This window comes from Macaca mulatta, chromosome 13, assembly GCF_049350105.2.
Source record: "Macaca mulatta isolate MMU2019108-1 chromosome 13, T2T-MMU8v2.0, whole genome shotgun sequence".
In the NCBI taxonomy this organism is placed as follows: Eukaryota; Metazoa; Chordata; class Mammalia; order Primates; family Cercopithecidae; genus Macaca; species Macaca mulatta.
This window is the reverse complement of record NC_133418.1, coordinates 104,732,723-104,748,172: the sequence shown is the minus strand read 5'-3', so window position 1 is coordinate 104,748,172 and position 15,450 is coordinate 104,732,723. Positions and strand designations below refer to the sequence as shown.

General features: G+C 37.0%; 1 protein-coding gene across 14 annotated transcripts in view; it reads right to left on the bottom strand.

Annotated features, from left to right (window-relative positions):
- PUM2 (pumilio RNA binding family member 2) overlaps positions 1–15,450 on the bottom strand; it is a 104,893-nt gene that overhangs the window by 51,302 nt on the left and 38,141 nt on the right. For 13 of the 14 annotated variants that reach the window (XM_077960099.1, XM_015111784.3, XM_077960094.1 and 10 more), the window contains 5 exons: positions 15,115–15,302; positions 14,377–14,546; positions 11,179–11,449; positions 10,836–10,929; positions 392–517 (listed from right to left, as the gene is read on the bottom strand). In XM_077960099.1, the coding sequence (XP_077816225.1) occupies positions 392–517; positions 10,836–10,929; positions 11,179–11,449; positions 14,377–14,546; positions 15,115–15,294 (841 nt within the window). In that variant the 5' untranslated portion in view covers positions 15,295–15,302. The remainder of the gene's footprint in view (positions 1–391; positions 518–10,835; positions 10,930–11,178; positions 11,450–14,376; positions 14,547–15,114; positions 15,303–15,450) is intronic. The other variant, XM_028831949.2, reaches the window with a different exon arrangement.

Sequence of the window (15,450 nt, the reverse complement as noted above, 5' to 3'; positions counted from 1 at the left end):
TTAGCTTACTCTATTCTATCCCTGACCTATATATGCAGGACACCTACCTTTATTTTATTTTCTGAGAAGTAATTTTACTTTGCATTGTCTCTGTGGGTAATGGGGTTGGTCATTAAAATGGAGATTCATGGTTGACAATAGATTTCTAAAACTATAAAGCTGAAATGTAAGCCAATTACGTATAGGAGGAAAAGTTATTGCGTAAGCGTTTCCCTGAAGCATTACAACTGAAAAATAATACTAACTTCCTGGAAACTTTAGTTCATTCTGGATAATGTTTCAGTTTTTCTCAGAAATTTCAAATTGCCCAAATAGATAAAAATAAAGCTTACACCCAAAACTAAATACATTGAAAAGTAGCCATAATAAAGATAAACGAACAGTATGTTACCTGCTAATGTAGCTGCTGCAGCCAATCCTGCTGCAGTATACGGATCGGTTCCTGGAGGAGCAGCACTAATAATGTACGGATTTGGCACAAATGCAGCTGGAGCAAGGCCTGCTGAGAATACACCAGCTATATTTTAAAAGGGGAGAAATAATAAACAACAATGTGAAGTATGATTTTTTTCATTAGATAAAAACATTTCTACTCTGAATCTGGTGTGGAATGGGGGCGGGGAGTAGAGTGGGCATAATGGTTACATTTTCACTAAGTGACCTTGGGCATGTACCACTAATTCTAAAGTTTTCATTTAAGAAACAGCTGTTTTATAGAATTGTTATGAGAATTAAATGTAATACCAATTATGACATAACTGTACTGTCTCTAGGGGTATGTTATAGAAAATAAAAATATAAATTCAAAAATAAAAAGTAAATGACTGCACAGTACTAGCACGAGACTGGCACAAAATAAATGTGAGAGCTAGAACTGCTACTGGTAAATAGTAGCTTTTCACTCAATCTTATAAAGTCACATTATGAGGTAGGGGTTCAGTGAGGCAGGAATATACAATCTGCCCTCACAAAGCATTCCATCTGGTGAGAAAAACAGGTATATTAGCAAACAGAATATAGCATATTAAGTGCTCTGGGCATAGAGAGGAGGAACATCTAATAAACTTTGGAAGGGGCGAGTAAAATGAATGAGGTATAGTGTAAGATAAAATAAAACTGGAGCTATAACCATCATGAAGACCAATGAAGAGCTTCCTGGCTCATGCTAAGTAGTTTGGACTTTACCCTACAGTCAATAGGGAAACAAGAAAGAGCTGAAAGGCCAGTTACACTCACTTTTGAGTGTAACATATGTTCACCATATGAATTTAGTAAAGGCTGAAAAAGATCTAAAAATATACATTTGCAGTACTCATTCAAGAGAGAAGAAACTCTCAGATGTTGAGGAATTACTGTGTAGGTCTTTCAACCATAGCTACTGGAAAAAATTACTTCACGAGATCCTGTCTCAAAAATAAATAAAAAATAATAGGCCAAGTGTGGTGGCTCGTCATGCTTGTAATTCCAGCGCTTTGGGAGGCCAAGGCGGGTGGAACAACTGAGGTCAGGAGTTCAAGACCAGCCTGGCCAACATGGTGAAACCCCGTCTCTACTAAAAATACAAAAAAATTAGCCGGGAGTGGTGGCAGACGCCTGTAATCCCAGCTACTCAGGAGGCTGAGGCAGCAGAATCACTTGAACCCGGGAGGCAGAGGTTGCAGTGAGACGAGATCACACTACTGTACTCCAGTCTGGGCAAGAGGGTGAGACTCCATCTCAAAAAAATATAATAATAATAATAATAATAAATAATGATAATAGTAATATTTTTAAAAAGTATTCAAAAGGAAAATATATCTTACTAGGCCTTAAAATCAAAATTCAGGCTCCTGAAGCGGGGCACGCCCAGGGAGGGCATGGAAGCTCCGCACCCCTTCCTCCATACCTCGCCATACCCAGCAGCTCTGTACACCTGTATCCTTTACATTATCTTTCGTAATAAACCAGTAAAAGTAAGTGTACTGTGAGGCACTCCAGCAAATGAAACCCAAAGAGGGGTTTGTGGGAACTCCAACTTGAAGCCAGTCGGTCAGACGTTCTGGAGGCCCAGACTTGCGACTAGTGTTGTGTTGGGGGTGGAAAGCAGTCTTGGAGACTGAGGCCTCAACTTCTGGGATCTGACACTGTCTCTGGGTAAACAGCGTTGGAACTGTATTAGAGGACACCCAGCTGGTGTCTCCTGTTTGGTGTGTGGAGAAAACCACCCACACATGGGTCACAGAAGTAAGTCTATGTTGTCACGGCTTGAGAGTAGAGGAAAAACAAGGTTTTAGGCCAGGCATGGTGGCTCACACCTGTGATCCCAGGACTTTGGGAGGCCGAGGTAGGCAGATCACTTGAGGCCAGGAGTTCAAGACCGGCCTGGCCAACAGTGAAACCCTGTCTCTATTAAAAATATAAAAATTAGCTGGGTGTGGTAGTGCATGCCTGTAATCCCAGCTACTCAGGAAGCTGAGGCATGAGAATTGCTTGAATCCAGGAAGTGGAGGTTGCAGTGAGCCAAGATCACACCACTGCACTCCAGCCGGGCCAACAGTGTAAGACTCTGTCTCCTAAATAAATAACAACAACATAGTTTTAGAGTTTTCCCTACACAAAATCATTTTCTATAGCCTATTTAATTTAAAAAAATACAAGCCTCAACACTGATTTCATGTCTAGGCACAACACAGTCATTTAAGAAACCTGCTTTTATCTATGAAAAGAGTCAAACTCGGTGAATTATTTGAAGAGATTTATTCTGAGCCAAATATGAGGGTTCTAGGTACATTTTAAAATTTTCTGGTTGACAAATTGGTTGAGTTTATCTAAAGACCTGGGATCAACAGAAAGGAAATACTTGGGTTGCGATAAGAGGTTGTGGAACTACAATTTTATCATTCAGATGAATCCTCCAGGTAGCAGGCTTCAGAGAGAATAGACTCTGTTCCTTATCAGACTTAAGGTCTGCGTTGACATTAATGCTGGAGAGGTATAATGAAGCATGTCCAACTCCCACTTCCCATCACAGCCTGAACCAGTCTTTCAGGTTAAATTTTTTTTTTTCCCCCCCGAGATGGGGAGTTTTGCTCTTGTTGCCCAGGTTGGAGTGCAGTAGCATGATCTTGGCTCACCGCAACCTCTGCCTCCCGGGTTCCAGTGATTCTCCTGCCTCAGCCTCCCAAGTAGCTGGGATTACAGGCATGTGCCACCACACCTGGCTAATTTTGTATTTTTAGTAGAGACGGGGTTTCTCCATGTTGGTCAGGCTGGTGGCGAACTCCCGACCTCAGATGATCTGCCTGCCTCGGCCTCCCAAAGTCCTGGGATTACAGGCGTGAACCATTGCACCCAGCCTCAAGTTAAATTTTAAGAGCACCCTGGCCAAGGAAGAAGTCCATTCAGATGGTTGCTGCGGGCTTTAGAATTGTATTTTGGTTTATACTTCTTATGAAGAAAATATGAGTTAAACTATGAGTTCAATAAAATCCTTTCATTTTAAAGTCATGTGTTGAGTTCTATTTTTAACTATGCCTAGGTCAAAAAGGTTGCAAGATTCCACTCAGGTTAGTGAAAATAAATCTCCCCAAAATCACCAAGCCAAAAAGAAAAGTTGAGCTGGGAACTGCATTGGGCAAATCCTGCCTCCCATTCTATTCCTAAGTAAGATAGCTATAAAGATTGAAAGAGAGAAAAAAAGCTACATATCTGCCTCACAGTTTGCCCGCAAGAAAATTCCTCATGGACAAAGGACAGGCAGAGCTCAAGGTCATCCCTCTGCTTACATGAGAAAAAAGCATATCTGATTTCTTCACTAAGCCAGACTAACGCGTGATTATTCCTGTAAATTGTGCATTCAGTGAAAAACTCATCAGAAACTCAAAAGAATGCAATCATTTGTCTCTTATTTACCTATGCCTTGGTAGCCTCCACCCAGCTTCCAGTTGTTCCATATTTCCGGACCAAACCAATGTACATCTTAGGCATACTGACTGGTATCTCATGTCTCCCTAAAATGTGTAAAACTAAGTTGTGCCCCAACCACCTTGGGCACATGTTGTCAGGACCTCCTGAGGCTGTGACATGGGTATGTTCTTAAACTTGGCAAAATAAACTTTCTAAATTGATTGAGACCTGTCTCGGATATCTTTTGGTTTGCAGCTTCATCTATCATGAATTATCTTTAGCACAAAAGTAGAAAACAATGTATTAGGATTCCTGTTCTACTTATACCACTAAAAAATCTAAAAGTCAGGATAATTTAGTATTCTATAGTTTTATGATAAAAAGATTGTTATTAAAAATTCAAATACTGGAAGACATAAAGAGGAAACTGAAAATCCTCATGTAACCTTTCCTGATATGTATACATACTTTTAAATGCTTACATACTCATACATTTTGTACTCTAATCTATAACAGTACTTTAATATACTTTTTCACCTACTAATTAATCATAAATCTGTCTATAGATACATACCTAGCTCATCTTTTTTTTTTTTTTTTTTTGAGACAAGGTCTTGCTCTGTCATCCAGGCTTAGAGTGCAGTGGCATAATCATCGCTAATTTCAGCCTTCACCTCCCAGGCTCAAGTGATCCTCCCACCTCAGTCTCCTAAGTAGCTGGGACCACAGGTACGCACTACCATACCTGGCTAATTTTTTTAGAGACAGGGTTTCACCATATTGCCCAAGCTGGTCTCAAACTCCTGGGCTCAAGCGATTTACCCTCCTTGACCTCCCCACAATATTGGGATTACAGGCATGAGCCACTGTGCCCAGCCACTCATTCTTTTTAATGGCTACATATTATGTACTCTTCTGTATAGAAGGAACATGATATTATCAGTCTACTACCTTTACATATTTAGATGGTTCATAATCTTTCGCTATAAATAATGCTATTATCCCTTTAGATACACAGGTGTGTACATTACTATATCCTTACAAAAATTTACTTCAATGAACAAAAACAAATTCTCTTTTTTAAGACATGATGTCTCACTATGTTGCAGAGTTCATGCTGGTCTCGAACTCCTAGGCTCAACTGATGTTCCCGCCTCAACCTCCAGTAGCGGAGAATAAAAGCAGGTGCCACCACATCTGACTTTTCTGTTTTTGTCATATAAATTATTGATCCACTTTTCTAGATTATTTTCCAGGAAAACTGTAGCAGTTTAGATTCCAAAAGTATGAGTGCCACTTACACTCCTGCCAAAACAGAACATTATCAAACATTTTGAAGACTCGCCAACCTAATAGGTAAATTAAAAATTAAATCTTTTATGCTTTTGTTTTTCTCATTAAAAATTTCAATCCATTAGGAATGAGACCCAATAACCCCCACAAGCTATTTTCCAAATAATCATTCTTTTGGCATTGATTTGAAATTCATCTCACCACTCTACCCTAAACAAGCAAGCATGCACATACAGATCTATTTCAAAGTAATCTTGTTCAATGATCTGCTCATATATTTTGAGTCCAGTACCATACTATTTTAATAGTCATAAGTAATAATTGTTTTTAAAAATTCAAACTGTGCTCCAAAAAGTTAAAGAAAGCAGTGATTAATGAAAATTCAAAGTAATCTTGTTCAATGATCTACTCATATATTTTGAGTCCAATATCACACTATTTTAATCGTCATTAGTAATAATTGTTTTAAAAAACTAAAACTGCGCTCCAAAAAGTTAAAGCAGTGACTAATGAAAATTCCTGAGTTTGCAGGATGGCAGATATGAAAAGAATGAATTTGTAGAAAGAAATGCAGAAACTCTCTGCTTATAAGATAACACAACTGGCTGACATCAGTTAAAACCAACATGGCCGACTGCAGTCTGTGCAGAACAAGCTTGCTGACATCACAGCCCAAATTTCCACCATGTTTCATACTAACTCTCCTGCAATCTGCACATGCGACCCATCGGGAGGCATGAAGAGATAGCTGTGCATGCTAAGGACTTTCCAGGCCTCCCTTTTCTTCCACCAATCACTAAATAATCTCAAAATCCATCGCCTAAGGCCTTTTTAATAAAAATTACTCCCTTAAAGCCAGCACAGAAAGATAAAATTGAGCTGGACTCCTGTCTCCTTGTTGGTTGACCTACAAAAAAAGCTTTTCTTTTCTCAAAAACCTGGTAGACAGCATTGCCTTCTACTGCATCAGGCAGTGAGCCCTTTTGCTCGGAAACAGTATGGTTGAGCAAGTCCTCCTCTTCCACTTTAATTTTAGTTTTCCATTAATTTTCTAGTTTTTCTGGGAGGATTGCTTGAGCCTGGGAGGTCGAGGCTGCAATCAGCCATGATCATGCCACTGCACTCCAAGCCTGGGTAAGAGAAAAGTACCATTTACTTTTCTGAGACAAACATCAAAATCAAGCTTTCAAGTTTAAAAAAAAAAACCTGCTGGGATTCTGACCAAGAGTATATTAAATACACACATTAATTTAGGGAAAACTGACATTTTTATAATGCTGAGTTTTGCCCAGAAAAAATCACGTGTCTCCATTTATTCAAGACTTCTGGGAAAGTTTACAGTTTTCTTTACAAATACTTTGTACATTTTTACTTACTCCCTAATTCATTCCATAGCTTTTCATTTCTCCTTTATATATCCCATGTCTTGATTACCACAGGGAATTTCAGTGCTCTGGGCGACCAACTACGTTTTATTTCCTAATTCATTTAGTGGTAGGTGATAGCCAATAATGCAGCTCACCTAGAACTATTTTTTCAATGACTTATTTACAAGACCATGAAATGGCTCCTTTTCACAGCAGTCTGTTAAGACTTTTGATGATCTCTGATGGCTCACACATCCTTCATCTCTTAAGGTTCGGAATACACTCTTACGTTCTTTGCACAACTTTAAAGTTCCCTTCCCTATCTTAGAACCCTGCGACATGTTTTCTGGCTCATCTTTCTTGTTTGTACTGTCATTTTCGTTTGGAACATTATCTTACATGAGAGTTTCTTGTGCACTCAATTGTCCATTATGTGGTATCAGAATTATTGCCTCAACTACATACTACAGGATCAAATCTCCAAGCCAAGTCTTTTATTAGCTGGAGGAGTTCTTACATGGTTACTATAACTCAAACCCCAATGCCTGTACTGCATAGGCCCATTTTGGTTTGTTTATTCCTCTTCTAGCCATCTGCAGGTCACCTGGCTTTATTCCCAATTTACCCCCATATGGATTCTCCCTCAACTCCTCGTACTCTAGGAACTCCACAATCAACTACACAACCCTGCCTTTTTGTTTTCATTCTATCCTATTATTTCTATCTGGTCGAGTACATGGGTTAAGCCTGTGTCTTACCTATTTTTGTACAAACTAGCTAAGAATAGTTTTAGTATTTTTAAATGGTTCAAAAAAATAAAATTCAAACACATGAAAATTATTTGAAATTCTTATTTCAGTACCCATAAGTGAAGTTTTACTGGAACACAGCAATATTTATGCATCATCTAATGACCATTTTCATGCTTTACCAGCACAGTGGAGTGGTCGTGACTGAACCCATATGGGATGCAAAGCTTTAAATATTCAACAGCCCTTTGTAGAGAAGACATTTGTCGACTCACACTCTAAAAATTTTCCACATATAGTCACTGTGCATTTAAAAATGTGACTAGTTTGAGATCAGCTATATTCAAAGCTGACTTGAGATCAGCTATATTTCAAAAACAATATGAAGAAAAGAATGCAAAAATTCTCATCAGTAAGTTCCATACTGATTATATTTTGCAATATTTTGGATACGAGCTAAATAAAATATTCAAATTAATTTCACCTATTTTTAATTTTTAAAAATGTGATTACTAAATAACTGCAAATTATATGGTACATATTATACATTTTTCTATTGACTAGTCCTTTTCTAAATGAGCTACTGGCCACCTAACAGGTGACCAGGCAAACCTGGATCAAAAAGATTGTCAACAATGAATACGCTTAACTGTGGAATTGAGTTAAAATGTGGGGTCAATTTTGATAAATTATGCTTTCTAGGTTTTCAAATTTATTTATATTAGGTTTCACACACAAAAAAGTTCTGCCACATCTTTAAAGATTACTTGTCCAATATTATTAAAATACTCTAAGGCATTAAAATAAAAGAGAAATAGCTGGGCTGGGTGCAGTGGCTCATGTCTATAATCTCAGCACTTTGGGAGGCCAAGTCACTGGATTACTTGAGCCCAGGAGTTTGAGAACAGCCTGGGCAATAGGGTGAATCCCCATCTCTACAAAAAATGCACCAGGCATCATTGGTCCAGCCTATAGTCCCAAGCTACCTTGGAGGCTGAGATGAAAGGATTGCTTCAGCCTAGGAAGTTGAGGCTGTACCACTGCACTCCAGTCTGGGTGACAGTAAGATGCTGTGTTGGGCGGGGTGGGGGAGAAAGACCTATCTAAAATTATTTTTGTGAAGCAAGAATGCTGACACCAAAAAATGTGAAAAACCTGCAAATACAGAGACTAATTTCAGCTAACTATATAGATGCAAAAATCCTAAATGAAATACTAGCAAATTAAAAGGGTAATGTTAAAAGAAATAATAATTGTTATATACAAGTCTTTTTATTCCAAGAATGGGAAGATGATTCAATTATTTTAAATTATCATTCATGAAATCTGATACATGGTACTTGAGTTTTCATAGATAACACTTTAAAGCTACAATGAAAGACAGGAAGAAAGTCATTTACGATAACAAAACATAAAATAAACTTAAAATATGCAAACCCATGTAAGAAAAATTTTAAAGTACTCAAATGACACTACAGTAAACTTGAACAAAAATAAAGACACATCATGCCCTGGACAAGAATACTTGATGTCAGCAGGGCACGGTAGCTTACGCCTCTAATCCCAGCACTTTAGGAGGTTGAGGTGGGTGGATCACTTGAGCTCAGGACCAGCCTGGGCAACATGGTAAAACCCTGTCTCTACAAAAAATTAGCCAGGTGTGGTGGCGTGTGCCTGTGGTCCCAGCTACTCGGGAGGCTGAGGTGAAAGGATCACTTGAGCCCAGAAGGCAACAGTTGCAGTGAGCCAAGACTGCACCACGGCACTCCAGGCTGGGTGAAACAGTGAGACCCCCTGTCAAAAAAACAAGAACGACGACGACAACAAAAGCTGATGCTTGATGTCATAAAGATGTCAAATTTCCCTAAGTAAATTACAAAATTTAACCCCATCTTCTGGAAGTAGATAAGCTAATTTTGAAGTTCATACAAAAAAGCAAATAAGAACCAAAAACTTAAAACTCCAAAAAAAGAAGAGTAATAGATGTTTAGCCTGTCAAATATTATAACATAAAGCCTCAAGAAATAAAAACTGTTGTGCTATCCATGAATAGACAGGAATCAGTACATTTCTAACATAAGAGGACAAATGAGGGATAAAGGGGGTGGGGAAAAAAAGAGGAAAGAGAGAGGGAAAAAGAGGAATGAAACAGGGCCAGAGGACATGCTATAATTGGCACTCATATATATATGTGGACTTGTTTTTGTTTTTTGAGCGGAGTCTATCTCTGTCACCTAGGCTGGAATGCAGTGGTGCAATCTTGGTTCACTGCAGCCTCTGCCTCCCAAGTTCAAGCAATTCTCCTGCCTCAGACACCCAAGTAGCCGGGATTACAGACTCCCACTGCCATGCCCAGCTAATTTTTCTAATTTTGCAGAGACAGGGTTTTACCACGTTGGCCAGGCTGGTCTCGAACTCCTGACCTCAGGCGATCCACCTGCGTCGGCCTCCCAAAGTGCTGGGATTAAAGGAGGGCACCACCGTGCAGCCTGACATTTTTGATGAAAACAAAAAATAGGCCAGACATGGCGACTCACACCTGCAATCCCAGCACTTTGAGAGGCCAAGGGGGGGGTTGTGATCACCTGAGATCAGGAGTTCGAGACCAGCCTGGCCAACATGGTAAAATCCCCGTCTCTACTAAAAATACAAACATTAGCCAGGTGTGGTGGCAGGCACCTGTGATCCCAGCTACTCAGAAGGCTGAGGCAGGAGAATCTCTTGAACCCAGGAGGTGGAGGCTGCAGTGAGCCGAGACGGCGCCACTGTATTCCAGCCTGGGTGAGAGTGAGACTCTGTCTCCAAAACAAACAAACAAACAAAAAAAACCGAAAAATAAAAATTAGGGCTTACGAAGCCTTACTGCACTAACATGGAACAATATGACATTAAGGAAAGAGAACCCCCTTCCACAGACTGATGTTGAATAGTATTCATACAAACTTACCCAAAATCAGACCGGCTTTTATAAAAATGGTTACACAAATCTACACGTGATAAACAATATCATATTACTGTTTTTGATACTGTACTATAATTATTTAAGTGTAGCCATTAGGGGAAACTGGGTAAAGGGTATAGGGAAATTATTCCCATATTATTACTGTGGGAGGTAGGGGGGAGACCCAGTACAGACAACATAATGTACCAAGCTTAAATACTAGCAGATTAAAAGTCAAAGACCAAATAACTTCGTGGAAAAAAATATTTTACAAAAAAATTTAAATGAACATACTGACTTGATAATGGACACAAGTAACTAAATTTGAATTTCCAGGTGTTCGACTTTCTCAACTTCACATTGGAGAAAAACTTACGTGATGACAACTTTTATAAAATTACAGATTTTTATTTAATTTAACTAGTGATGCAAATAATAATCAGAAACAATTCCCTAGTTAATGAATACCTTTGTCATACAACCTATTACTTGTTGATCTCAGATGTTTCAAAAAGTAACAAAACCTCACCAATCAGTAAATGAGAAGTGAAACATCCTAGATATTTTAACAAGACTTTGGTCAAAATGACGAAGACTCACCTATATGTGGCTGCTGAGCTGCTGCTAATGCATATTGCTGCTGTTGAGCTGCAGTTAACTGCTGAACTGTTAGTGCATTAGTCCTCTGAAAGAGCTATTAGGGAAAATATTTAACACAAAGATTAGTGTCAAAATCTTTCATTTCTAATTAGAAATCTGAATAAAACATTTTAAACTTTTTTTTTTTTGGGGGGGGGAGCACTTTCTCAAATACAAGGACACTTTAATCAATAAAACATTTAGTACTCAAACACTCCTACCATTCTTTCAATGCCACATAGCACTTCAGGCTAAACCAGTATATAACTAAGAGGACCTTCTTAAAGAAAGAGCATGCTTTTACCTGCTGCTGGGAATTGTAGTCAAAAAGGCCTACAGTAGCTCCTGAAGAGTCCATTGGTACCTGATTACCAGGATAGTCAAACTGTAAGGATTCCAGACCAACTTGTTCCATGGCATCCAGATTCTGAGTTTCAGGATTTGAAAATTCTTCAACAAGTGGTTTATTAGCTGTAGGATTAGGAAGAGGCCCCAGTCCTTCTGAGGGATTAGTATTGGGGCCCAAGCGCTCAACTACTTCAGTTGGAGAGGCTTGACGACTTCCAGGAGTACGACTATATAAAGGAAATAGAAAAGCCTTATAAATAAAAGTAACAAGTCAAATGGTGAAATGGGAAAATAGAAAAATCATGAAGAACAAATGGTTATAAAATACAGTGAATAAGGCATTCTGGGTCACTATGCCATCTTATTGCATTTTTTTCTATTTAATATAACTTTCCTCTTAAGAGCTGGCATGATTTGAGGATTTTAAAAATATTATTAATGATTACTCTCTTCAATCTGAATAACATAAAGATATAACGCAATTTTACAGATTAGAAAAACTGGCCAGTATCACAACTTAGGCTTATACTACCTGAAATCTCTGTCTCAAGTCATAGTCACAAACAGTGTATAAACAGCAGATTATTAAGTGGCAAATACGAAAAAGCTCAAAACCAAAACCTACTTACCATACTGCTGTCCTGCCCCGCCAACACATAATTTTGCCATAACATCCTGCTTAATAATACTTAAGAAAAAAATTTGGCCATAAGAGATCATTATGGTCTTCATTATTTAAGGGGCCAAAATGTGGGATGCAACAGGAAAGGGGTACCATACATGGTAAGTCAAAAGGCTGACTCCTGACTTTGTCTTTTAAATATGATTTTGAGCAAGCCATGTCATCTTTCAAGCAGCAGTTTTCTTACTTAAGAGATGACCTTTTGATTCCAACTAATAAGAACAAAAGAAACTATTTGTGAAAGTCCTCTATGAAAGCCCTCTAAAGACAATGTTTATTATACCAAATAGTTCAGTTGAAACCATCAGAAAGATATGGAAATGTATGACATTTATCAAAAATTAAGTATACACAGCAAGAAAAGGATCTTTCTACATAAAAAATAGAAAAAGGGACCTTACTACTATATGGCCTCCTTAATTTTCACAAGGAATTAATTAACACTGGACTAAATTTTAAGTACTGGCTTCTCTTTTTACTAACCACCTTCATGGTCTAAACTTACATTTCTAGCTCATGACCAATCCTCATTTATAGCTTATCTTATACATAAATATTTTATATAGGATCCTTTCCTTTGTAAGAAAGAGTTTATTGTTCAGAGTAACTATGCATTCAACAGGATATTCAAGCATGAGTACATTAAGTAAATGGCACTGTTCTACCTGGCTTTTAATGCCAGTTGCTACATCTATCTAACTCTTCCCAACTTCAGGTGGTCTGGATTCGAATAAATTTGCTAACATATAGTTTACAAAGCAATTTCTTGATTACAAGAATTGTTCTCTATAGGTATACAAGCAAACTTAACATTTCATTTAAACATCAACCATTTTGTCCTTGCAAAATCAGAAGATTTCAAACTCCTTTCCCTTTAAACCACACCTAATTTTGTATGTGAACATTCCAAAGGCTCATTTTTCATTTGGAACATATGGAAAGAAAAAACTAAAAGGATTTTCTTTAAAATCAGCCAATTTTTCTTTAAAAAAGTAAGTGTCCAATAGTTATGTTATTGATTTCTGTTATACTCCAATAATGTACATATTGATGACATATCAGTTAATGTAGAAATTAATGATGTGCTGGCATAGTGACCATATGACCACAGCTGTTTGTGTTAATACATTTTAACACTGCCAAGTAATAACTAACACTGTATCTAAAATAATTAGCAATTTAAAACACATATCTAAAACTTAATGGAATAAAATTAGAATGCTAATAAATGTAAAATCCACATTAATATTTCAGGGGAGAAGTATAACCTCTCACACAAAGTAACTCATATAAAACAAAAATAGAGGACATTATGAAAAAAAGTAATGCTATCAGTGGTGCTATTTTCTTGCTATAGTTAATGGTGTATTAACACTTCAATTATAAATGTATACTCTGAAGGGTTTATCATCAACTGAATTTTAAATGCATTTCCTTAACTAAAACTTAGATTAGGTAATAGTGAAGAACAAACTCAGAATAAAGTTCTAAATCTGAATAACATTAAATGTATTTCTTGTCAAAAGAGGTTTACTGGTTTTGGATGCTTTTTTGCACTCAGAACAGATAGAAATGGCACTGTTTTTAAGAAGCATTGTTACTTTGCTTTTGATAATAAAAGGCAATAAATGTAAAAGAATACCACCCACCATATACCTAATACTCTTTTATGTAAGATTCCACGGTCAGAGGACCTCAAAGAAACAGCTCATTTTCAGATACAGGCTCCAAAGCACCTCATTATTGAAATATTACAGAAAATCAATACAAAGAAACAATTACCTAATATGTAGATAAAGGTACACTGTCTAATCTAAGACCAAAGGCTAAAGTACTTATTTAACTGCCATAAAAAAACAATAAAAAGCTACATAAAAAGACAACAAAAAGCTATAATATAAAAAATTATGAGCTTAAAGCTAACTTTTAAAAGTCTCTAATATGCTCCCCACTTGCGATTTGCAGGAATAATCTTAAGTATTAGCACAAACTCATATATTGTAAGAAAGATTACTACTCCTAAGCTAATTTTGTCTCCTCTTTTCTAAGATTAAAAGTTAAATGGGAGGCAGGGCATAAATACTCAGAAGGAAGAAAACTCCACTGAAAGGTGCTCAAAAGCACTCCCAAGAGGGAAAAAAAAATCAGAGTAAACCTACACTTCACTAAAATTTAACAGAAAGGAAAAAGTTCAAATTTGGACTATTATATTAACAGAAAAGTAAGTGCAGCTTCTAACATTACTCCTTCAACAGAATGCACTGTTTCAGAGGCTGGTTTGAAGATTATTTTTTTTAAATGGTTCATAATCACAAATTTTCTTTATAGTAAAAAAATAAAATTTGTCCAGATTAACACAAAGTTCAAAGGAAATAAACCTAAATGATGAAAATGTCTAAATCAGTCACATCAACTAATAGTAGTAATCCCTAAAAAGATACGCTTTTCTTCTTGAGAAAGTTAAAATCTTACTTAAAATCTTTGCAATCGGCATCCATTCCATTTGGCAAACCTCTGCCATTTATTTTAGAATCATCATCATCTCCTTGTTTAAGATCTCTGTTTTGGTCCTCCTCAAATGGAGAAGCCTTGCCTTTTTGATCTCCTTTCTCAGGTCCATCTGTTTCAGCATCTCTAGTGCCCTGAGGAAAAAGAATCTGTTTGATTCTGAATATTTAATAGAACACAAAAATAAAAGGCACCATAAGGTGACCTAACACTACACTACAGTGCATGTAAACAATAAAAGCATTGAATCTTATTTAATTTAGTAGTCAATTAATTCATCAAAGGCCCAAAAATTGAGTACAAACTAGTTATTTATAACAGAAGGGCTAAGGCAACCTTAACTATAGCGGTGCTGGAAAAGCAGTTAACACCACAAACTAGATTAAAATAATGCGTAGAAGATTTTGTTTAGCTACTTTCACATCAAGCACTACCAGGAATAAGCAATTTTAATTTTGCAGATTATGTTTTAAAATTAGTATGATTTGACTTCTGTAACATGGTTCAAATCATACATATTTCCAATGGTTCTATCATTTCACCTTCTTCAAGTGGCTAAGCAGAAAAATAGCAATAATAGTTACAAAATTTCCCTTAGCTATAGGAAGGGCACAGAAAAATAAACTGAATTAAAAATAAAAAGTAATGTAACCAAATAACTCTCAAGCAAATATTAAATACTTCTTTATTCAAAATACTTACAAAATTTCCCTTCCTAAATCGAGAATCCAATTTATCAGCAGGAGAAGAACTTAATACATATTCTACCATGCTCACACCAAGGCCTCCACTTTCTGATCGCGGAGACAGTATTGCATTTACTTCACTGTTTCCATGAAAACCCTGTCCAGATCTTCTCTGTACCATAATAGGCTGGGACATTGAATGGTCTGTTTGGAAGAAAAAATACAATTACATACATGTACTTTTAAGTTAAACAAAATGTAGTTACACAAATGAATATACTGAAGAAAAATCAGCACATTGCTTTATTTTCAATGTTATTACTATAATCTTTAAAGTTCTTCATAGGACACA